We start from the raw sequence: 25,692 nt of genomic DNA, 5'->3' as shown, positions 1-25,692 counted from the left end.
CTGCAAATGAATGAGTAGCAGAGACAGTGGCAAAGAGATTGGCTCATTTTGGGGGGACCACACTGAGGGGGTTGAAATCTTCCTGCCCCTGGAAGGAGAGCAGCAAGTGGAAAATAGCTACATTTTAAAAACCTCCTTTCGACTCAGTCCATCTCGAGAAGGCATTTCTACAACTGGCAGGGAATGTTGCTGTGCAGTGCAAGGCAATGGGGACATCTAGTGGCCAACTACATATGGGCGTTGCCCAAGGGAGCGTGTCAACCAGTGTGCCCAAGGCAATATTTTCTTCTTAATTCTACCAGACTTGAAATAAAATGCACACTGGCTTCCTGCCAAGTGTGGCACACTCTCACTTTCTCCCTCTCTGCATCTTTAGTTGATTGCAGAGAGGCTCTTTTGATGGATGGAGAAAAGCCATCTGATTAGAAAGGAATTTTTTTTTTATTGAGTCAAGATCAAAACTGTATAACACAGATGAGATTCTTTATGTGCTGCAGACTAGCAAAGCCTTTGTAAGGGTGCTTGATAATATATTGTCCTCTTGTCAGTATTGCTTAGCAGATGCCAGTACCCTTGATGTAAGAAGTGGAGGAAAGCATTGGGGTGCTGCTTTGGGACTTGAGGGCACAGGGGTGGGTTTTTGGTTTTTTCTGAGGGGGTGGACTTTTTGTTCATCAGTTTCTATTTGGTCTTTAGTGTGTGAAGATGGCACAATCTAGTGTCCTCCTCCTATCGGTTGATCCTATCCATCCTTGCTTGCAAGTAATTGCATGATTTACACCCAAGTAAAAGTTCATAGAGTTCTTGCCCTGTTGCAAGTGGCTAATAGCCCAGATCTCATTAGTGTTCAAGAGGGTTTATTCCTATGTGCACAGGATTGCAGTGATAACCCGCGAATCAATGAAGTTGCAATCCTATCCCTTCATACTAAGGAGTCACTCCTACTGAACTAAGTAGGACAAAGCACACATTGGAACAGGTTGTCATCCTGTCCAGTCTTACTTGAAAGTCAGTCTCACAGAGACTCATTTCCATGTAAAGATGAGCTGCACAGCTGCTGTGATCTGTATAAGTCTCTGGGAGTCCCATTAAATTCAGTGGGACTTCCTGTGTGCCTTACACAGATGTTTCTATCTTATTCAGAAGAATCAGGTTTCTCAAGCCTGCCTACAAATGAGCAACAATGTGCTGCACGGTGGAGCGCTCCTGTTCCAGCCTGCCAGCCCTGTTCTTTTTGTAGGCAGGGATGCTGCAGAATTCTGATGGAATTTGGAGCAGAAATCACCACAATTTGCTATCATTGGCCATCTTAGCCCGCAACATTGCATAATTACACTATTTTCTCACTTTCTTGCATGGGGCGGGGAGAAATGTTTCCCTTCTATTAAAATACACTGAATTTAATTACGTAATCAATTACATAATTAATTGTGTTCATTTCAGCCATAGCAGATAACGAGATGAATACTGTAGAAGCCAAAATGTAGCAGAACGGAAGCAGCACCAGTTGTGGTGGAAACAGGAAATTGCTGCCTCCTTACATCCCTGCTTCTAGGACATTCAATTTCATTCCCCTGCCACCTCCATTTTTTTTTGCTTTCCCCCGTCACAGACATGCAACATGGCCACTGAACATTCTCTGTCTTCACTCAGGGCCCACCCATGAGGCAAGGTTAGGCAACCCCTCAGGTGGCAGAATCCACAGGGGCAGCAGATCCTGCTCTCGATCTTGTTTCTGATGTAGATCTTTCCTCACCCTTTCTTCCCTGCTGGGAAAGGGGGCACTATTTTGGGGTCTGCCTCAGGTGCCAAAATGTCTTGGTCCCGTCCTCGCTAGCCTGTTTTTTAAGTGTGTTCTCCACCCCACCCCGGTGGCCATTTTTGCCCTGAAATACTCATTGTACTTCTGCAAACCTTGGGGTTTCTCTGAGCCTGCTGATATTTATTGATTACTTAATCATATTCACAAGCCCACCCTTCACTGTATTGATCCCAGAGTGGATTACAACACACTGGACCAGAAGCAAACAGGCCAACACCACACTGAAAAGCACTTCAAAACAGAGGTGGCAATTCTAAAAGTGTAGGCAGTGCACTGACAGTAACTGGTGGACCAAGCCAGTGGTGTATTCAGGATACCCTGTTAAAGGGGTCTGGGTGGAAGACTCTGTCCAGAAGCTGAGTATGGGGCAGGCCAGCCACAGAGCTTCCAGTGGCGGCCTTAGGCTGGCCACCTCAGTAGATCAGCATCTTGGGGATGCCTTAATCTTTGGTACAACACTGAAAACATTTCAGCCCTCTGCCGGGGGCTGAAGTTGGATATATACCCAGTGCAAAATTCACCTACATCTGGAATCAATAAAGTTGTGGCCATTTTTGACCCAAATTGTTGTCTACTTGAGTTTATTCATTGCACATTAGCTGGAGACACTGCACAGGTGTGGGGATGCTGTGACTGGGACTGCAATAACTACCATTTCTTTCTGACATATTGTTTCTCAGTGAGCCTGTTCTGACTAGCATCCCATCAGCACTCACCAAGTGAGTTTGCTATTAGAGAGAGTGATTGAACTGAGACCTCCAGTACAGACAAAAGGGTCAGTTTGCACATAGGGTTAAAGCTTCAATAATAATTTTTAAAAGGGATGTAAAGCTCTGAGACTGGACACCTTCAAGGACAGCCAAGAAGCTGGAGCACCACTGAGCGCTTGAACTTCTCTGAATTTTGCCTCTTGTTCTTGCGTCATCTCTGGATGCTACACAACGCCAATGAGTGTTATTCCTAAACATACTCCTAACCTAGAATCCCATGCAAGCTCACCCCAATCCTGAGAGCTTCTTTGGGTGCGTATTTCCAAAGTATAGGTTATCTCCTGGGTTGATGTATGGTGTTTTCCCTTGTTCCTGACAGGTTGTTTATAAGAATAACGACATCCGTCTGGAGCTGTCTCGCTTGGCGAGGATTGGTGACACAAAAATGAAAATCTATGGGGAGGTGAAGTTCATGTGTGAGAACGTGGCCACACTGGACCCCATCAATTTTGAGACACCCGAGGCCTACATTAGCCTGCCTAAGTGGAACACCAAGCGCATGGGGTCCATCTCCTTTGACTTCCGCACCACAGAGCCAAATGGTCTTATACTCTTTACCCACGGCAAGCCCCAGGAGAGGAAGGATTCCAGGAGCCAGAAGAACACCAAAGTGGACTTCTTTGCAGTGGAACTCTTGGATGGGAACCTCTACCTACTTCTCGACATGGGCTCTGGAACAGTCAAAGTGAAGGCCACTCAGAGGAAAGCTAATGATGGAGAATGGTATCACGTTGATATTCAGAGAGATGGCAGATCAGGTATGTAGAAAAAAATTCCTGGGAATAGTCCACCCCCAACTATAGAAACACAGACCCTTTATGATGGTTGAAGAATAGGATCAAAGACCACTGGTCTTTGACCTTTGAGAATTCTTGGAGACCAGAGACTGAAAAATATTGTCTCTGCCTTCAGGAAAGAATGAAAGGCAGATCTGGGGAACTGTCGGCTGGTCAACCTGATAACAATACATAGCTATTCCTCTTCTAGGGCAGGAACCCTAGAGCCTCTTCTGATTGCTTTTGCTGTTGCCCTGTGAATTTGTGTGCAAAAGTGAAGGGTGTGTGGCAGGGAGACCAGAGATGGTCAAACCTGATTGCTAATTGTGCTGAACTTTAGAGGAGTTTGAGTCCAGTTTGGAAGGGGTGCCAGGATATTCAGCATTGGGGGTGCTAATTTCTGAACCGTGAAATTCTGAACCTAGCCACCATCGCTACTATGCCAGGTGAGAGTTGCCACCAAAGTTCCTCCTAATGTGAAATTCAAAGCAAACACATGTTTTCCCCAGCATGGAGCATCTGGGGAATCTCAAGGGAAGTGGGAATAAATAAATCTAGTATAATTTCACAAGAGAATTTTGGAAATCCTTATACTGCCATCAGATTTAATTTGCAACAAAATCCAGGTAGAATGTCAAGCTTCCTTCTAAGATGAAATCCGCCCCTGGGATTTTGAGAAAAGCAATAACAAAGGTTATTGTTGAAAAGCTGGGGGTGGGAGGGATGTTACAAATTCCTAGGGCAGGCATTCAATTCCTTTGGTACTACGAGACATTTAAATATTTGCTGTTAAATTCATTGTGGAGATTCTATTTTTTGTACTCCCTTATGTCATTACAGCTTCCAAGTTTTTGTTTTTTAAATCCACACTGCAGTTGGGAATCATATATAGAGGGAGACTGGATGTGGGATGAATGGTGCTGGATTTTGATGTTTCTGCTTTTTCAAAACAACGTACCTTCAGTAGATAGTACAGAATTCTCTAGTTTACTTAGGTATTATTTTTTTAGCCAGAAAAATATTCTCAGGGGTCTAGGAGAAATTTGTATTTTTTTCTTCAACCCTACTATAGTTTAATGTTAGCAGGTTTGCAACAGCTGTGCTTGTTGTTGAGAAATTCCAGCATTTTATGGGGATGTAAATAAGTAATCAAATAATTGATTTTTGTGTGTGGCAGGTTGGTTTGCATTTAATTAACTTGCGAGGATAAATTCAATAAGCAGCATTCATTGCTTCTTAGTCTCGCTTACATATATGGCAGATATCTGGCCTCTGGGTAGCAACATTTAGCATTAGAAATATAATAGGAACAAGGCAGAATCCAACCCAAGCTGAACATTTTGTACTGCAATTCTATACATGTCTACTCAGATGTAAGCCACATGGGGTTCAGTTAGTGATTATATGATTGTATTCATTAAGCCCCATTTATGTGACGCATGTGTGCTCACAAGCTTTGCTATTTTCTATGGTAATCAGCGGGACAATAATGCTGTATTGTGGGTGGATGAGAAAGTGCAGAATCCAACCATAGTTCAGCACTTCAAAGTACAGGTGATTTTAGTGGGACAGAGCTACTTTTGTGCTGAATTTTCCTGCTTCAAGTAGATGGGATTTTAAACAATATTACTCTGATTTTAATAGAAGGAGATCCTGTAGCTTTATGGTCTCTTTAGAGGAAGAAGCTTGTCCCATCTATTTCAATGGGGCAATCTCCAAATGGTAATGCCCATGAAAAAAGGTCAGCAGGTGGGTGGCAGCTAAGGTGGGCAGACCCCAATCCACTGCTGCTCCTGGTCTGTAGACCAGGAATTCAGTTCCCCTATCCCTAGAGTTTCCAGAAACTGAAATCTGGACCTTCAGCATCCAGATCAATATGGTCTCTAACCAAGCTATGGATCCCTCTTCCTTTCTGCCCTCACTGTAATTTGAAAAACTACAGGATACATTATTTTCGTATACATGAGGGGGTTAAATTTGTGGGCCAGGTGTGCACCAGTGCTTTGTGATGCAGTTATTTCACATTAATCTTTGAGATCTGCACTGTGCACGGTATTGAGGTGTGTACTGTCTTGAGTTCCAGCATGAGCCTAAGAGAGAACACTTGCTCTTCCTCCCAAATCTTCCTGTGCCAGACTGCCAGATTGTTGATGTAGGACTTCCAAGGCTATGCGCAAAAATAGCAATTTGAGGTTCCTGCATCATTGCAGAGGATTGGGTTGGACGTCCTTCGTTTGTCTTCCAACCTATCAGTTTTATTATTCTGTGCCTCTGCTGTCTGACAGGCTTAGCAGAGGGCAGCAAAGCATTTCAGGACAAGTTTTCTGTGTCAGCTGTGTTTTGTCTCAGCTGACATCTTCACTCTCCTGTGCCAAAACCCCATCCTTTCACCAGGATTCAAACTGCCATGGGAACTTGACTTGTGCCACAACTGTGGCTGCTGGCTGATGTGATCTCTTTCTTTCAGGCACCATATCAGTGAACAGCAGACGGACACCCTTCACTGCTAGCGGGGAGAGTGAGATCTTGGATCTGGAAGGGGACATGTATCTGGGCGGACTGCCTGAAAACCGGGCAGGCCTCGTCCTCCCTACTGAGCTCTGGACAGCCATGTTGAACTATGGCTATGTGGGCTGCATCCGAGATCTCTTCATCGATGGGCGGAGCAAGAACATCCGGCAGCTGGCGGAACAGCAGAACGCTGCTGGGGTCAAATCATCCTGCAGTCGGCACAACACCAAGCAGTGCGACAGCTATCCCTGTAAGAACAATGCGGTTTGCAAAGATGGCTGGAACCGCTTCATCTGTGACTGCACTGGCACTGGCTACTGGGGGAGAACGTGTGAGCGGGGTAAGTCCAGCAACCAAAGAGGGGAACTTCTGTCCTGAGCTATAATGAGCCACGCTACGTGGCACACTAACTTAGCCCAAATGCACTTTCCCCTACAGTCCTGCCACATATGAAAACAGTGGTTCAGACTAACCCTTATAGCCTCCAATGCGTAGCCATTCTTTTAAAGATCCTTTCCAGTGGTATGCCCTGCACATGTAGTGGGACATTCAGGGTGTGCATGAAGTCTACCAGCTATTGCATGTATGACCTCTAGTTCTCATGATCCTTCTGATAGATACCTTCTGAAGGAAAAGGACTGTGGGAGTTTCACGACTCCAGTCCATCCCAGCGAACACAGGATGTCTGGGATGATGGGAATTGGGGTTCTGCAATATCTGGAGGGCACCATGCTATTGACAATGATAAACAGTTCCATGATGGTATTTGCAGGATCATGGTTTGCTACATGCACATGAAAGAAAAAGAGAGAGTGAGCGTATTTTGTCCCTTTCTGTGTATTGTTCCGGTGCTAACATTTGACTGTCAGATCCAAATCAATAATCAATGAGGACTGACTTTCCCCTGTACCACAGGGGAATCAGTTAAGAGGTGAGCAGAATTTTCCTGGGTACAGCAGGTGTCACAGGGCCATTTCCCCATGGTCTTGTCTCACTGGTCACTTAAAGGCGTCTGACTGGGGATATATGAGACACAATTATTTCTGGTGCAGACAATCAAGAGACACATCCATTCTTGGCTAAATGAGAAGGAGCTGAGCAAATGTAAGGCATTTGATCTATACACTGTTCAAATTCCAGGCGGTCCCATTTATTGTCATCCTTGTATTGTGCCTGATGCCGTGCACAGAATGAATTGAGTGAGAAGGTGTTATTTTTGAGGTTTTTTAAAAGCCAAACCAAAGTAGTAGCACAAATTCTCCCATTTCCTTTTTCTGAGGCAAATTTATTGGTAATATTATAGTAGAGATAAAGTGGAATCTTATCTAAAATGCTCTCACAGGGCCTTGGCTACAAACCATTGGGAGGATCTCCTAGGTATGTCTTTCCTTCTCTCTCTCTTGTATAGACTGATAGCCAGGGTGGGGGTGGGGGGATGGGGTGGAGAAGCAAGGAATAGGAACATCTGAGTCTCTGGCTCAGGAGGCTGTTGTGTGATTCTGGGAGCCAAGGAAATTCCTAGTCCTTCTGATCCAAGTTACTGCAAGGATGCTTCTGAAACCACGTGAAAGAAAGAAGAAACAATTTTGACAAGTGGTGGATTGCCTCAGTTCACCTTTCGATAGGCTACTGCCACAGCTGTTCGTTTTTTTTAAAAAAAGATTTGCAGATGTATTCAGAAACAAGATGGAACCTATTTATGAGCAGACACATGTGAAAGCACCACTGGCTGGACATATAGATGGATTCACCCGTCTCTACTTGACGTCCTGCTATGCCTCATTTGTACATCACAGTAAGCCAAACTATGGCTTGCCAGAACTGTGTGGACATGCAGGCTTCTGTAGAGATACATGTTAAAGAACATTTAGACCTGCCAAAAGAAAAAAGGGTTTTAAGCAGCTTCTGAGAACAATACACTGAAGTTGCCTTCCTAATATGAGCAGGGTGTTCAGTGCTGCCACACAGGAGGACTGATTATCATTAGGCAGAACTAACGTTAAGTTAGTTCCAGGAACCTATCAGCCTCCCTCACTTTCCAAGGATGGGCCACCTGAACAGGCCCACCACTCTTGCAGGAGGGAATTGACACCACCAGTCCAAACTTCACCAAAATAATGGTCCAACCATGACAAGGGTGTGCTTTGATGGCTGGCCAAAATGGTGATGGACCATTTGTAACTGTGTGACATTAAATTGCTTCATATGCACCCAGCATGTACTGTATCTGTGCGTGAGATTCTATGCTGCAAGTGTGATATGAATCAGCCTGGACCCTGACATGAGACGTATGGAGGGTGGCAACATGAGAACAGGCCTTTTCTGCGGTGGCTCCTCATTTGTGGAATGCTCTCCCCAGGGAGGTTTGCCTGGCACCATCATATATAAACTTTCCTCTATAAGCAGGCCTTTGGCCTTTAACTATCTGTGGCCTTTTAGAAGAGGGTGGGATGTTTTTAATGTGTTTCTTTCTCTCTCTCTTGGTTTTAATGTATCTTTGTGGGGGTTTTGTGTCTGTCTGTCTGGTTGCAAGTTGCTTTGGGTTGCCCTGGGCAAGAGAAAGTGACTAACAAATTCAATAAGTAATAATAATAAAATGAATAATGGGCAGCAAGATGTTGCAGGGTATTCTCCTCACTTCATAGCACAAGTGCTTCTATTCAGGGTTCCAGTTAAAAAGCATCCATGTCCTTCATTAAGATATTATGAGCTGGAAGCAGCTCCCCTCCCTGGTTTTCTGGTTTTTGTTTCCAACTGAGCATGTTCAAACCCTTCTAGGCTGTTTTGGAGGACTTTTTGGCTCCCTTACATTTTAGAGATGTTTGTTTGGTACTTCTGCAAATTTCAGTGCCCTCCCCTCACAGAAACCCCAAACACATGCCATTGCCTCCTCCTTATTTAACAGCAGCCCTGTTTGGGCTCCATTTCTGTTGGTGCTCCCCACTACCCAAGTTTGCTGTTAGAGACTGTGGTGTTAGGCATGAACCTGCCCCTGAAATGAATTTGCCTAATTGTCCATGAGAACTAGACCTAAATTGAGTAATTAGTAAAAGAAACCCTGCCTTGTGAAACATCTGTCTTGCTTGATACACATATACCCCAAGGCCCCAGTGTGTCCCTAGCTTGGAACATGGCTCATTATTTCCCAAAAAAGACAAATGTACCATCAAAGACTGTTGGAGAATTCATGTTTTTGTAGTGACGGGGCTGGATGTTCGGAATTGTGTGTCAGAGAATGGATGCCTGTTTTGCTAACAGTTGCGCCACTCTCTCCTCCCCCTGCCCCAAGTGCTGGTTATGACATATAAAGCTCTATATGGTTTAGGTTAAAGCTATTTGAAAGACATTATGATTATTATTAGTAGTAGTTCTAATATCTCAAAGTGGTTTCCCGCCTACATTAAAACATCAAATAAAACAATCCAGAATAAAATATGAAGTATACATTCAAAACAACGTAATTAACAGGAAACAAAAATATTATTTTAAAGATTGAAAAATAAAGCATTACAGAGGAGGTCAGCTACAGAATGCACATTTAACACAGCAAAGGTAGCCCCCCCCCAAAAAAAAAATTCCTCTCATACAAACCTGCCTGGGTTTTGACATTTTCAGAAGAGGCCCTTCTCTCGACCCCGCCACCCTCACAGGTATGCTTGGTGAGGATGCAGGAAAGGGTCTTCTTGATAGCTGCTCCCAGACTCTAAAACTCCCTCCCTAGAGAAGCAAGACTAGTTCTCTCCTTGTTGTCCTGCTGGCAAAGGAAGACCTTCCTGTTCCAACAAGCTTTGGGGAGCTGACTGCTTTTAATGAAAGGGCTGGTGCTGTGTTGTTTTCATTGCAGTTATTGATATGGTTTTAATAGTCCAGAGAGAGAGAGAGAGAAGAGAGAAGAGAGAGAGAGAGGGAGAGAGAGGGAGAGAGATTTAATCCTATCAATGTTTAATTTTTTTAACCCCCCCCCTTGTTGTTCTTACCTTGAGTCTCTGTCAGGGGAAAACGTGGGGTATAAATACAATTACTAATAATAAAAAATGATAATAATAGGTCCTAATGCACAAGCAATAAGGCTTTATTGGCATACAATGTTGCGTCAGTTTCATTAAGGCAAACAAGGCTTTCATTAAGGCTTGGCAGGGGGTTGGACTCGATGGCCCTTGTGGTCTCTTCCAACTCTATGATTCTAAGGGTGAGTGAGATGCTCCACAGATGACAGGGAGTGCAAAGAGAGGGCTGGTAGTGGAATAAGGACAGATGGAGTCACAGTGGCATTAAAAGTTCTGCTTAGTTTTAGGGAGCAATTAGCATTGTCTGTGTCTATCGGCTTCTCATTTGCTTGAGAGTCTGACAGCAGCTGCAGCGATAGGTGAGCGCAATAGCTGTGGCGGCTGAGCTAATGAAGGTGCTCTGCAGACGGAAAGATCTGGATTATGGAGATGATGTGTGTTTCTGCACGGATGTGAAGCCACCTTCTCACAGTCTGCAGGCTTTTCCGGAAACAAGAACCAAGCATAGCCCTGACTGAAGCACGGAGCGTGCACCATATTCAAATCAGTTTCATTATATTGGCAATGGATTTGTTGATGCCGGAAATGCCAATTTCTGAAGGAAATGCAACATATTGTTACACGCCACCCCAGTCTCCATGAGCGGTGTGAGATTCCAGGGGTTACAGGCACACTTCAACCCGGGCTCTGTGTTTCCTCTTGGGAATGAGGTGCAGAGGAGGCTGTGGTGTCTTCATGATGGAAGGTTTATTTACACTTATATGCAACCTGATTCTAGTTGGAAGGGAATCCCAGCATTACACCCCAAGAGGGTATCATGCATCTCCCATAGGTGCGATCGTCTCAGATTTTAATGAGACGTCAGCCATGCCTCTGCATCTCTCCCTCCTGCTTGCCGCTTCCAGACTGGAGAGGATTTTCCCTCCCTGCTCATATTATGCTCTTGCAAAACTGAGACACCCCCCATTTGCTTACTTCAGGCCCACAGTGATTCTGAAACATTCCCCTCCCAGCTCTCGTATTGTCTTTGCTAACTATTCCCCATTTGTGGCTGGCATAGCCCCTGCTTTGCTAAGCTCCAGCCTTTGTTTCTTAATGGCTTATCTACTGGAAGATTCCTTGGTCAGGAAAAAACCACACCTAGTAAATTTAGGAGGGGGGATTTGGCACCCAGGAATTTAGGGGCATCCATAACAATATCTTGGCTAAACAAAATAAAAAATTTTTCCTTCCAGTAGCACCTTAAAGACCAACTAAGTTAGTTCTTGGTATGATCTTTCGTGTGCATGCACACTTCTTCAGATACCACAAAATGCACACGAAAGCTCATACCAAGAACTAACTTAGTTGGTCTTTAAGGTGCTACTGGAAGGAAAAAATTTTTATTTTGTTTTGACTATGGCAGACCAACACGGCTACCTATCTGTAACTGGAAATATCTTGGCTGGCATCCAGACTGTTTTGCATTCTTCTCCTTTATATCAGTTTGGCTGAGCATGTTTTGTTTCACCAAAGCCGGCTCCAGCTTCTTGCCCTGCAGATGTTTTGGGCTAGGATTCCCACCACCCCTGACATATTGAGGACATTAGGTTAGGGAAGAATGACTTAAGACTTGTCGTTTCATAAAGATGCAGTGAAATGGTGAAATTTGACAGGCTAATGGAAAGATCTTGGCAAATTCAGAGTTGAGTCAGTTTCTTACGTATTGGATATAGTGTCACTACATCTGCTGATAAGAATTTATAACATAGTTACAACTCATTCTGGGCTTTCACAAAAATCCAGTTTGGCTGGGGCAGAGCTGGAACTGCTTGCATCATTTCATGTTCATTCTCCTGAGTGTCAAAAATAGCCTTCCATTTTAAGCAATTTTCAGTCCTTTTGGGTTGCATAAGTACAACTCAACCAAATAGGACAGAACTATCTGATTCAGAAGCCCATTCCTGCCCTCAGAATTGCATATATTGTATAATACTCTGGGCCAAGAAATTTAAAGATCTGTGATCGGAATGCATCAAATTAAGTAAATTAGTTTGCTTCCATGACACATATTCTGAAAGAATTCAGAAATGTTTGAAAAGAAATAGAGTCAAAGAGGGCAGGGAAGAAGTATAGATTTGTAGACAGGTTGGGAAAGAATTTTAATTATTATTAATAATAATTGTATTATTTATACACCACCCATCTGACCGGGCAGCTTCCAACAAATTAAAACACAAATATTAAAAACTTCCCTATACAGGGCTGCCTTCAGGTGTCTTCTAAAAGTCAATTAGATGTTTATTTCCTTGACATCTGATGGGAGGGCGTTCCACAGGGTGGGCACCACTACTGAAAAGGTCCTCTGCCTGGTTCCCTGTAACTTCTCACAGTGAGGGAACCACCAGAAGGCCCTCAGAGCTGGACCTCAGTGTCTGGGCTGGATGATGGGGGCAGGTATATTGGGCCGAGGCCGTTTAGGGCTTTAACGGTCAGCAGCAACACTTACAATTGTGCTTAGAAACAGTGAGCCAATGTAGATCCTTTAGGATCGATGTTATATGGTGCTGGTGGCTACTCCCAGTCTCCCTGCCACATTCTGGATTAGAAGAGGCATAGCAACATAGGAAGCTGTAGTACACTGAGTTAGGCTGTTGGTCCATCTGGCTGTGTATTGTCTATACTGATGGGCAGTGGCTTTCCAGGATTTCATACAAAGGAGATTCCCAGTCCCTCCTGGAGATACTGGAGACTAAATGTGGGACTTTGTGCATACATGTGCTATAGCCAAATGCTCTTCTTTGGGGCAATAGATGAGACATAATATTAATGAAAATCTAACAGATGGGGTACTGAAGCCTTGGGATGCTTGGAAGCAATCTCTGTCAGACACTTCACCTGAAATACATTTCCAGGCTTTTCAGCTAAGCCTACAAGCAGCAATTGATTAATTGGAGTGGTAGAGGGAAGAAAGTTTTAATCATACATGTTATGTATGATGGAGAATTCACTGGCCTTGCAACATAGATGTCTTTTGCTGTCTTGATGTACCATTAGTTGAACAAAGCAAATTGAAGTTAATACTCTGTACATCCCAACCACAGCTCCCCTTTGTGAAGATATTTTGATTCTATCAAATAAGCAAGGTGCAAGGATTAACTGGATGCAGGGCACTGCCCCACAACCTGCTTTCAGTGTAGGGATATAGCTGTGGCACACAGGATGTGGTAGCAAACATGAAAATGCCTCCAAGGCCCAGTCTACCCATGCAGCAGAATTGAGAGGAGGCAAATACATTGCATGAAGAAAAGCAACAATGTATTGCAAGTATTTCAAGAAGAAATGTCATAGCCTAGCTCACGCTTTGCTTCACTGTTTTTCTACTCACAGGGAGTTGCTTTTCTAATCTAACAGAGCGTTAAAAGTCATGGACTTGCATTGACCAGCATTGCATTGACAGTAAATTCTACCACTTCATTCAGACGCAGCCAGAGTATGTGTAGAGCTTCATTGCCACCTCACTGTGTTGGCACAGCCCTGCTTCCACACATCTGAGATCAGAGGGCAGACTTCCAGGTCAAATGATTTAGGTCCCAGTAAGCTTGAGGGGACGCAGGTGGCGCTGTGGGTTAAAGCCTCAGCGCCTAGGACTTGCCGATCGAAAGGTCGGCGGTTCGAATCCCTGCGGCGGGGTGTGCTCCCGCTGCTCGGTCCCAGCGCCTGCCAACCTAGCAGTTCGAAAGCACCTCCGGGTGCAAGTAGATAAATAGGGACCGCTTACCAGCGGGAAGGTAAACGGCATTTCCGTGTGCGGCTCTGGCTCTGGCTCTGGCCAGAGCAGCTTCGTCACGCTGGCCACGTGACCCGGAAGTGTCTCCGGACAGCACTGGCCCCTGGCCTCTTAAGTGAGATGGGCGCACAACCCCAGAGTCTGTCAAGACTGGCCCGTACGGGCAGGGGTACCTTTACCTTTACCTTTAAGCTTGACCCCAGCTTTTCCCTCTTTGGAAACTAATCACAGACAAGTTGGGATTATTAAAACAATATCAGCAGAACCCTGGCAAATTGGGAGCACAGAGCCATCACTCTGTCAGTTCCAGTTGCCTCAGAACGTATTTGTAGCACCACCTTTTTTTTAGTCATTAAAATGTCATGGTTCTCTGGATAGAACATACAAGCCAGACCATTAACACTTTCATGGTTTTTCAGCTTGCATTAACTTTGTCCTTGTCTCCTTTGCATGACTGCTTTTCACGGTTTTCCTCTACCGTCAGTTCTGAGTTATATATCTGCAAAGGGCACAGCTGCTGGATAGTGCCTAAGAGAAGAATAAGAAGCTCAAACATGGAGCATGCTTCTCAGTCCAGAACACCCCTGGCCTTTCCCATACAAGTGGCAGCTAAGGGTGGACCTGTGTTGTATTCAGGCACAGAGAGTTATTGGTACACTGTCCTGGTAAGCACTGCGCAGCTTCCAGAGTTTCCCTCCACTTCCTTTAGAACAGGACAGGTAGAAACCCTGCTGCAAGCCTGTGTAAAGAACTGACCCTGGGAGCTGTATATAATTCTCTGTAATCAAATCAGTAAATTGCCAATAATCCCTTGCTTGCAATGCTTGCAATGCTAAACGCTTTCCTAGGTGGCTGTGTATAGTAGACTTGCAACTTGTGCACATTTAACTTATGTGATCACAGCGCTATGCGCTTGGTAGCTGATCAACTGAAATCACACAAATTAAATGCACACATGGTGGAGAGCTTTTAAGCTCTCCATCTTGCATTGGTGTGGGGGCAAAGCCTACTCAGTGTGCCAGCTTTAGAAAAGTATGGATGGACGTGTGGGGGCAGTTCCAGGTTTGTTCTAACTGTACAGGATTTCGGCTTTACGCCCAATCCCCAGAATGTAATTCCCATGCAAGTTGCAGTTGCACTGATGTCTTCCTCCTAGCCAGATTGGATGCATAGACCAGCAGCTGGCATAGGAACTTCTCCAGGGCCCCAAAGACGTTTTGAGCAGTAATGCTTTCTGCTTATGTCTTTGCCCAGTCCCAGCCCTGAGCCCATCCTCAAAGCTTGCCTACTTGACTCTTTTTAAGGCCACCTAACTAGACCATGTAAGGCTCTTGCAGGCTGCCTGATAACTCATTGCATATTATTCTTGTTCAAGTACATATGACATGTGACAATAAATATCATCAACAGATTATTTGATATCCAGTTAAAAGTGAAACAATTTTTTTTAAAAAAAATCCTTCCAGTAGCACCTTAGAGACCAACTAAGTTTGGTACTTGTATGAGCTTTTGAGTGCATGCACACTTCTTCAGATACAAAGAAGTATCTGAAGAAGTGTGCATGCACATGAAAGCTCATACCAGGAACAAACTTAGTTGGTCTCTAAGGTGCTACTGGAAGGATTTTGTTTATTTTATTTTGACTATGGCAGACCAACATGGCTACCTGCCTGTAACCAGTTAAAAGTGAGTCAGTTAACCAGGCAAGTCTTCAATTTGTTGATTAGAAAGTCTGCAAATGATTCTAGATTACTGGCATTTGAATCCTTGGAATGAGTAAATTATGAAGCCTGTATAGTTTGCCAAACTTACACAGGGTCTATCTTTGCTTGAATCTCCCTGCTTAACCTTGGCACCAACTGTTCTTCATTATCTACTTTGCTGGGTGCTGCTTACGAAGGGCAATGCATCTGCTGTTGGTTTTGTGGTGGTAAACAGAGGGCTTCAGCTTCCATTTTATTATCTGCTGAGTACCTTTATTGCAGCATTTCCTAAAAGCTCTTTAATGACAGCACACATCTGCCCATTATGTATCCAATAAACTTAGGAGCTATAAAATTACAGGGTAATAAGAAGTGCTACAAAATTATTTACTATGTGAAGTGAGTTGCACAGCTCTTGTTTTGTCTCTCTTCTATGACTAAAAGGAAGGGCTGTTTTCTTTTTATATAAAAAAAATAATCTTTATTACTTTTCAAACTTACAGCAGACAAGAAAAAAGAACAAAAGAAAAAAACAATACAATAAACAATACAAAACACCACCTTAACACTAAATTAAACAAAACAAAACAACAACAATTTAAAAAACATATAGCATACCATTTCATTAGTATATCTTTCATTCCCTTATTTCATCGACTTCCTCTCACCTCCCTTTTTGTATTCCACTTCTGTTACTTGTTTCAGCAAATCCTTTCCATCTTTCTCTATTTTTATCATTATGAATGTCTTAACATATTTTTAACCTTATTTTCCATTAATACTAAAATACTTATTTATACTTAACTCCTTATAGCATTTCTGCTAAAGCCATAAAGTTTCATTCCAACAATTTTCAAACACTCATTAATTTTACAATATTTCTATGTACAAACTTTAGACTTTCCCAATCTTCTACCACCATCTCTTCTCCCTGGTCTCGGATTCTGCCAATCATTTCCGTCCATTCCATATAGTTCATCAACCTGGAGATCTTCTGTCCGAGGCTCTTAAATCTTTTCCAAGTCCCTTCTGCAATTCTTCTTCATATTCTTTGATGCTGAAAATGCTGAAGAGCAAGTCTCGGGGAGGCCCCAACCAAGCCATGCCCCCATTCCCTCTCGACAGGCCAGCCAACTCTCCACAGCTAGAACCAAGGTCCATACAATATCTCAAATCATGTTTCAAGACTCCTCCAGATCCAAAGACCCCCACAACTCCAATCACCTCCTGACCCAGATTCAGAACCCAAAGGTCAATAAATCCCTGCATGAAAGAGTCTATCCAACCTTCCTTCTCCAGTGCAGGCAGGGCTCCAATCTTCAAATTCTGACTTTTTCTATAATCATTCATAAGAGGCCTCCACTTATAGTCCTCGATTTGCCTCTGAAAGGCTGGGGCTTCCACTTGAATTACTTTAGGTTCAACAACCACAACTTTCTCCTTCTTCTCCCCAGTTTGTCCTGTCAAAGTAGTTTCCTGTATCAAATCCTGAGCAATTTCTATATTAATGGTCACTTTTTGTCCCAAATTTATCACTTTTTGTTCCAAGTTCTCAAGTTTGGAATTCATAACATCCGTCTTTTGATGAAGCTGTTCCAGCGAGTAGCTTATCTTACATAAAACAGTCACTAAAGCTCCTTCTGTCAACATTCTTAAAGTCCAAGGTCAATCTCTGATTCTCACAGCTCTTATCTTGCAGCTGGAAAAAACCCGCTCTTGTAACAGTTTCAAAAGCTCCCTCTAGAGGGAAACAGTCTCCACTTGTATCGATCCTTTCATGCGCATTTTAAAATATAAAGTTAGTTTCAATTTTCAATTACTTTTCCTCCTTTTTGAACGCAGAAGAGGACAATGGAAACAATATATTTCTCTTATTTAGCCATCTGTCAACATGCTATCCGTTCACAGTCAATGAACTCTCCCAAAACGTTAATTCTGCTGGCAGCCCTTTTCCAGGTTCAGAGCAGTGGTAATTTAATTTTTCACTCTCTCCTGCAGGCTCACTAATTCCAAAATTTCCCCCCTCTTCTCCTGCTTCCAAGGGGGGTTTTTAACAGTTTTAACCGATGGAGATTTAATCCTTTACAAAATACTTTCCAAGGCTTTAACTTGCAATGTCTTTGCTTCAATCTATTTACAATAGAGGAAGGCAGACTTCCTGTTTAAAACCTTCCCGCTTCGATGCCAAATTAATGAATTTAAAGATCCAATTTTCCATTCTACTCACAGGTAGTTGTTTAAAGTCAAATTGTCCACAGGAAAAAGTCAGCGCTCTCCGGCAACAGCGATGCGGCTTCACTCCGTGAAAGAAGCAGTCGATTCAAAGCACCGTGCCGCTCACCCCACTTCGCTCCGGATCCCCAAATCAGGGTTTCCCCGCGAGTAGGGGAGGTGCAAAAGGTGCCAGCCGAATCCAAGTTCACAAGCTTCTCCCGCCTGTGATTTCAACGGGTCTCCGCCTTCGCCGTGGCAGTCAGACCCTAATTTCCATGGAGCAAATTCCTCCCGATCGAAGGAACTCCGCCATTGCCTGGAGGCGCCAACCCGGAAGTTAGGAAGGGCTGTTTTCAAGGCTGTCTGCGCTATCTACAAATTAAGGACTTAGTTGAGATAGGGCCCAGTATGTTTTGGACATTTCTTCAAGGTGTCCAAGTCAAGGATACTGACCACGTGGGTTAAGTCCATTCTCCCTTGGGCAGGCGGTTTTGTGGACAGGCCCCGGGTCTCCCTTGTGAACTGGTCTATTGCAGGCCAGATTGTCCTCCTGCTGCTGAATTGGCCAATGGTGGCAGAAATTTGGGGGGTGTTCCCCTGGGCACAGTGCCAACTGACCAGTAGTGGCGCTTGGCGCCACACCCAGGGCAAGGATAAATGCCTGGCCTGAAGGGCCTTTCGGCTTCTCTCTCACAGTGTTAGTTCTCCAACCAATCCTCCCTCAGATTAGGGTTGTTGTTGTTTTTTGTGGATGGAATAACCTTGCTATGGACTATGTCGGTCACCGGATTTAGGGGCCAGGCAGGAATTTTTCCCATCTGGCAAATTGGGCCCACCATTTGGTTTCTTGCCTACCTCATAACAATCACCACAACTTTGTAAGCTGGATAGGCACTAGGTAAGCCTAATCTTGGTTGGAGGGGAGGTTGTAGCCTCCACCTGCTCCCCCCCCCATGGGTAAGAGTATCCTGTTAAAAGGATCCAGGAGGAGTGGCTTTTGTCCAGTGCCCAGATGGGGGCTAGGGCCATACCACTCCTCCATCAGGGACCGCTTGGGGGACACCCCGATTTGACACTGGCTTCACCCTTAGAAACACTCACAGGAGACTGGTGGGAGTGACACGTGCTGTTGCCTCAGTGCCTATGGCCAAACCTTCACATCTGTAGCAAATGAAATTGTGGCCTTATTTGATCCCAAAACCAATATGCTGCAGGTTGTCTAGTTATTTACACCTTAGGGAATGGGGTGGTCACGGGGACTCGCAGCGCAAGGCTAGATATGACATGGAAATATAATTGCTCAAAAGATTCTTAAACTCTAAAAAGAGCAAGATATACCAGGAGACGGAGCTCTCTTGAATGTTTCGGTGGGCACCATATAGTAAATTGAAACCACAAAGAAAATGTATTATCAGCTAAAGTAGGATTGAATGAGATGTGGAACTGGGTAATCAGAGCCATTCAATTCAAGGTGCTCACATTAGTTTTTAAAGCCCTGAATGACTCAGGCACCAATACCTGAAAGGCCACCTCCTTTCCTACAGATAGGTAGCCGTGTTGGTCTGCCATAGTCAAAACAAAAAAAATTCCTTCCAGTAGCACCTTAAAGACCAACTAAGTTAGTTCTTGGTATGAGCTTTCGTGTGCATGCACACTTCTTCAGATACACTGAAACAGAAGTTTCCAGACCCTTCTATATAGTGAGAAGGTGGGGAGGGGTATTACTCAGAAGGGTGGTGGGAATGGGTGATTGGCAGATAGCTGTGATGAGCCTGTTGACGACTCTTAACGACTGCAATAGGTCTTACAGGAAAAAGCAAGGGGTGAGAAGGTGAAAAATGGCTTTGTCATGTATAATGAGATAAGAATCCAAGGTCTTTGTTCAGACCAGGACTCTCCATGGTTTTAATTTTGGTGATAAGTTGCAATTCAGCAGCTTCTCTTTCCAGTCTATTTCTGAAATTCCTTTGTAGTAAAACAGCTACTTTGAGATCTTGTATAGAATGTCCTGGGAGATTGAAGTGTTCTCCTACTGGTTTCTCAGTCTTGTGATTCCTGATGTCTGATTTATGTCCGTTTATTCTTTGGCGTAAGGTCTGGCCTGTTTGTCCTTCAGCTCTCTATATTGGATAGGTTTGATCTCTCAAGAGTCTCCCTTGGTTGCTTAACTGCCCTCATAAACTCCATCTGGAGGTGGGTTGAGAGAGATAATTCTCTGTGTCAGCCCTAAATTGTGGAGCACCCCACAGAGGTGTACCTGGGTTCTTCATTATACAGCTTACAGCAAATGCTGAAGACACACCTCTTTACCAAGGCTTTTGACACCCAAGATGTATATTTTTGGGATCCCAGCTGCTTTTGCAATGTAACCCTGCACATGTCTTCAATAGAAGTAACTCTCTTTGACTTGAATGTGGCTAACTCTCAGATGAATGGATTACAACCTATGCCTGTAATCCTAATGTTACCCATTCCTGTGGCAGAGTGTGTTTTCACCTAATTGCATAGTAGAGTTGATTACAGCATTTGGGGAAGATAATTTCATGGTCTTTAGGTGATTGGACCTTCTGACAAGGCAGTTCATCGATCCGACAATTCCCAACTGTGTTTTCTCCCTTGACAGCTAGAAAATCTGAGAGCATTTGAAATGAAATTTGCAAGCATCCTTTCCCGATTCTTCTCTGCGGAATGGGAGTCTGAGATGTGGCTACAAATTTTATTCAGTGTTTCCCATTTCTTAAGACAACTTTTCACTGTTCTTTGCTATTTAGTAGTTAACCTATATGCAATCAATCTCTTTAGCTGGGCAGATGACATAGTTTGGTGGATATATCAGGACAAATTTGTTCACAGATACATGTATTAATCTTCCCCGTGAGAAAGAAAGCAATACCTTCCATGTTTCCTTGCACTATTATTCCAGCATAATATCTGTTTCTGGACTTAGAATCATAGAACTGTAGAGTTAGAAGGAACCCCAAGGGTCATCTAATCTAACTTCATAGTGCTCATCTGATAATGTTCAGTCATAGCAAAAATGCTTTCTACCTATATATGTGTTCAGAGATGTTTCTCTGTGTGGACATTGCTGCCACTAAGGTTTGCATCCCAGGGTGGAACAAGATAATTCCAAACAATATCAGGACCTGAGTAGGAGGGAGATATTGTTTGTGGGCTTCACAGAGGTCACTTCTAATTTTCTTATGATCCTAGCCCCGTGATCCTCCCACCCCCAGTTAGGGATGCAAGTGAGAAGGCAAGTGGCCTTGGATGTAAATAGCAGGACCCCAACATGAAATAGTCCCCCCCCCACACACAAAAAAGGTGTCCAAGCTGCCATCCTGTATACAAGTAACTGAACATATGCACTGCTCCATTCAGGAAGATTTTACTCATTGCTCACCATTGCAATTGAAGAAATATGATGTAAGATTGAAGAATTTATGAGATATTTATAAAGATGGCTAATGATCTGCTAATCCTATCTGTGACTTGGGGTTTTCATCGTGGGGAAAAGATATGATGTGTTGAAATTCTTCAGATATGTATAAGGACCTCATGTCAAAGATGGCAAACTGCTCGCCATTTCCACCATGAATAGAACAAGAAGCTATTAATGTACATTTCATGAAAGCTACATTTCAGTTTAGTGTTAAGAATGTCCAGGCTATTCAGTAAGAGAACAAGCTAGAGAGTCTGTGGAATCGTCCCTGGAGGATTCCACACAAAAGCTTAACAGGCACATGGCAGGAATAATGTAGATGTGCATGCCCTGCTTTGGGACATAGGATTAGTATGGTTATCCTTATGGGAGAGAAAATGGAACAGAGTGAATTAAAAGGTTGGGAAGAGTAAAAGTCCTTGATCAGATGCCACAGTGGCAAGACAAGCTCTCAAAAATCAGGGCACCAGGACCAAAAATATCCCTCTATCAGCTGTATTTGTTTATTGCTTATTGTTTTCCACATGTGTATTAAGGCGATATACAAAATACAATTAAAACAGCTAAAGGCAACACAGGAAACAGTAGCAAATGCATTTTAAAACAATATGAAGAAGAAACCCAGGGCAGAGACCAATTCATCTAGCTGGGAAACAAAAATGTCATCAGTTGTTTCTGGAAAGTGCGCCTAGTGGGCACCTCCCATATCTTGGCAGTAGTCACCAGGTGCACTTTGGATGACAAGGGAACTTGGAGATGGGCAGATCTTTGCTGGTATCCTAAGTAACACAAGTGCTCCTGTAGGTACCATTGCTTTCTAAAGATGTAGCGTGGAAACCATTTATACCAAAATAAGACAACTTGGGTGAAGGAATTATGGGGATGTTCATCAAATTTGCAGATGACACCAAGCTTGGAGGGGTAGTTAATGCTGCAGAAGACAGAGTTAGGATTCTGTATGCCCTTAGCAGATTGGAGAATGGGGCCGAAGCTAACAAAATGAATTTCAATAGGAACAAATGTAAGGCTCTGGCACCTAGGCAGGAAGAACCAGCTACACAAATATAATATGGGAGACACCTGGATTGCCAGTAGTACCTGTGAAAAGGATCTAGGGGTCTTAGTGGACCCTCAAGCTTAACATGAATCAACAGTGTGATGCAGCAGCCAACCCCCCAATGCTATTCTAGGCTGCATCAACAGAAGTATAGTGTCCAGTTCAAGGGAAGTAATAGTACCACTCTATTCTGCCTGGGTCAGACCACACCTGGAATACTGGGTCCAGTTCTGGGCATCACAATTTAAGAAGGATGCTGACAAGCTGGAATGTGTGCAGAGGAGGGCAGTCAAGATGATCAAAAGTGTGGAAACTAAGCCTTATGAGAAGCGCTTGAAGGAGCTGGGTATGTTTAGGCTGGAAAAGAGGAGACTGAGAAGAGATATGATAGCCATCTTCAAATATCTCAAGGGCTGTCACATGGAGGAGAAAGCATGCAGAGGGCCTGCTCAGTAGTGGCACCCGACACGTGGAACGCCCTTCCATCAGATGTCAAGGAAATAAACAACTATCTGACTTTTAGAAGACAACTGAAGGCAGCCCTGTTTAGGGAAGTTTTTAATGTCTAATGTTTTATCGCTTTTTTATTAACTTTATTAATATCTGTTGGTAGCCGCCCAGAGTGGCTAGGGAAACTCAGCTGGATGGGCAGGGTATAAATAATACATTATTTTTATTATCTTGCTCTGGAGGGTAGGGCTCAAACCCAATGGCTTCATAAATCTAAAAAATAAATAAATAAATTGTATTGTAGCATCTTAGAGACCAATTAAGTTTGTTCTGGGTATAAGCTTTCATGTGCATGCACACGAAAGCTTATACATACTCAGAACAAACTTACTTATTCTCTAAGGTGCTACTAGACAATTTTTTATTTTTTTATTTTATTTTTTTGACTGTGTCAGACCAACATGGTTACCTACCTGAATCTAGAACCAATGGCTTCAATTTGCAAGAAAGGAGATTCCGACTGAACATTCAGAATTATTATTTTTTTTTACAGTAAGAGCTGTTCAACAGTGGAACAGACTCCCGCGAGGGGTGGTGGACCTTCCTGGTGGCAGCGGCAGCGAAGTGTTCCTGCCTCCCCCCGTCCCTCTGGCAATGGTGGCTTCCCTCCTCCTCCCTTACCTTGAAGCATCTGAGTATAGCAGTGACAAAGAAGCTGGTCTAGTAAACAAGTGCTACTGCTGGTGGCTGCTATTTTAATTAGAATTCAGGGACATATAATAAAATTGAACGTTGGAAGATTCAGGGCAGGCAAAATATGGTACTTCACAGAGTGCATAGCTAAATCATGGAATTTGCTCGCACATCTGTCATGGATGCTTTAGCTGAGATTCCTGCATTGCAGGGGTTTGGACTCCATGACCCTTTAGTCCCTTCCTACTCTCCAATTCTATAATTCTGTGAAGACATTCCGTTGGACCTTTGCAGTTCCTTTGTCTTTTATGCAAGTGGCATCTGTATAATGCAGTGTTTCCCAACCTTGGGCCTCCAGCTGTTTTTGGACTACAACTCCCATCATCCCTAGCTAGCAAGACCAGTGGTCAGGGATGATGGGAATTGTAGTTCAAAAACAGCTGGAGGCCCAAGGTTGGGAAACACTGGTATAATGTATATATTTTTAAGAAGCAGGAGTGACCTCTCCAGCTTTGGAGGAGGAAAAATCATATCCTAGCAAGTGACCCTGAGTGCTTGACGGTTCCTTCGAATTTCCTAATGTACTGTAAATAAACCAAGTAATTAATCCACATTTAGGGAGGATGAACGAACAATAAAAAATTCATTAAAAAGCCCAACCATCCATCTTTATTATTTCAGTGATGCAACAAATGAAAAATGATCTGTAGTTCTATATCCTTGATTTCATATAGCACAAGTATGGGGGGGGGGCAGGGAGGGAACTTTTACACTGGGTGTATAATGTGATCATCAGAGCCTTTAATAGATTGTCATGCATTGTTGCACCAAAAGTAAACTTCATTGTGGGCCAGCACAGAAAGCTTCCGCCTTGCCAGAAAATCCATGGCTGTATTCAGTCAATATCTGTGCTCTCCTTCACGAGAAAGGTGGCTTGATGATGATCAGGGTAACTTTGAACATTTTGAACATATATTGTCAGCAAACATTGCAATTTACCAGCCCCCCCAAAAAGAGAGAGAGAGAGAGAGAGAGAGAGAGAGAGAGAGTGAGACAAGGTAGGAAGATTGTTACCCACTGACTTGTGTGTTGGCTCAGTCTCCTGTCCAGGGCTATTAGAATCACATAATCATAAACTTTCAGAGTTGGAAGGGACCACGAGGGCCATCTATGCAATGCAGGAATCTTTTGGCCAACATGGGGCTCAAACCCATGACGCTGAGATTAAGAGTCTCATGCTCTACCGACTGAGCTATGTGTTTGGGCAATTTCAAAACAACTACTCTTCCTTCTTATTTATCTTTGAAATGGCCTTGGACTGGACAAGCCTTTAAATAGACCCCTCTGTTTAAAGTAAAGTAGGGCACAAACACACCCTGCTTGCTTACTGGAATGGAGTAATTTCTCAAGGAAATTAAAATGTGCACCTACATTTCTCTGACAGCACTGAAATGTATCCCTGTTTCCTTTTCTGTGTGGGAGTTCTCAGATCTGTCCATGTGAATTAAGAGAGGGGGGAGAAATGAATGCCCTCATCCACCCAGGAATCCTCTTCCCCTTTGCTGTGTGCTCCCAGCTCTGCTTAGTCCTGACACAGGCAATGATGTCTGAAGCATGCTTTGGTGCGGAAATATCACCATCATTAATCTAATTTCAGAGGGGAAAGGATAAGTATAATTATGTTTGTTTTAATTATTACCACACTAATCCCTGCTCCAAATTAATATATAGGAAATATTCTCATCAGTAGCTTTTTATAGAGTTGTATAGGAAAACTCTGAAAAGCACCCTCCCTTTTTTGCTGAAAAGATTGGGAGTATGATCCCATATGTGCTTGCATGTATGGGAGGGAAGATTTAAACTTTCAGGCTCAAATGTTTTGTGAAAATACTTGCATAATAAATAGTCCATGTAGTTCAGCCAAGCCAGCCTTGCATAGATTTGGGCTATATGGACATAAATCAACAAGCCACTTCACACATTACATTGCATTATATATATTATTTTTTTACATACTTACTGTATTTATATGCCACCCAATAGCAAAAGGTTCTCTGGGTAATTAATACATATATAAAAGATATAATATATAATAAAAATTAAGAATGAAAACCCTCAACAGAATAAATTCAGATTTCAACCTAAAAAGTGGGGGTGGGGAGGCAACAGTTCCAAAGATCTTAAAAGCACTAAAAAATGAAAAGAAAAGAAAAGTTGCAAATTGACGATTGAAAAGCCCTGGGTGGAGGGGAGGTCTTCACAACTACCTGACATTCAGAAGACATCTTAAGGCAGCCCTGTTCAGGGAAGTTTTTAACGTGTGATTTTACTGTATTTTTGGTTTTTATGGAAGCCACCCAGAGTGGCTGGGAAGGCCCAGCCAGATGGGCGGGATATAAATAATAAATTATTATTATTATTATTATTATTATTATTATTATTATTATTATTATTATTCATCTGGTGCTGAAAATGCTG

General features: G+C 43.3%; 1 protein-coding gene across 8 annotated transcripts in view; it reads left to right on the top strand.

The window, feature by feature from the left end:
* NRXN3 (neurexin 3) overlaps window positions 1–25,692 on the top strand; it is a 1,235,498-nt gene that overhangs the window by 367,737 nt on the left and 842,069 nt on the right. For all 8 annotated transcript variants that reach the window (XM_079988538.1, XM_079988533.1, XM_079988539.1 and 5 more), the window contains 2 exons: window positions 2,912–3,350; window positions 5,836–6,219. In XM_079988538.1, coding sequence (XP_079844664.1) covers window positions 2,912–3,350; window positions 5,836–6,219 — 823 coding nt within the window. The remainder of the gene's footprint in view (window positions 1–2,911; window positions 3,351–5,835; window positions 6,220–25,692) is intronic.

This window comes from Podarcis cretensis, assembly GCF_951804945.1.
Source record: "Podarcis cretensis genome assembly, chromosome: 1".
NCBI classification, from domain to species: domain Eukaryota; kingdom Metazoa; phylum Chordata; class Lepidosauria; order Squamata; family Lacertidae; genus Podarcis; species Podarcis cretensis.
Note: the sequence above shows the minus strand (reverse complement) of the source record. Positions and strands in the feature narration are given on the sequence as shown.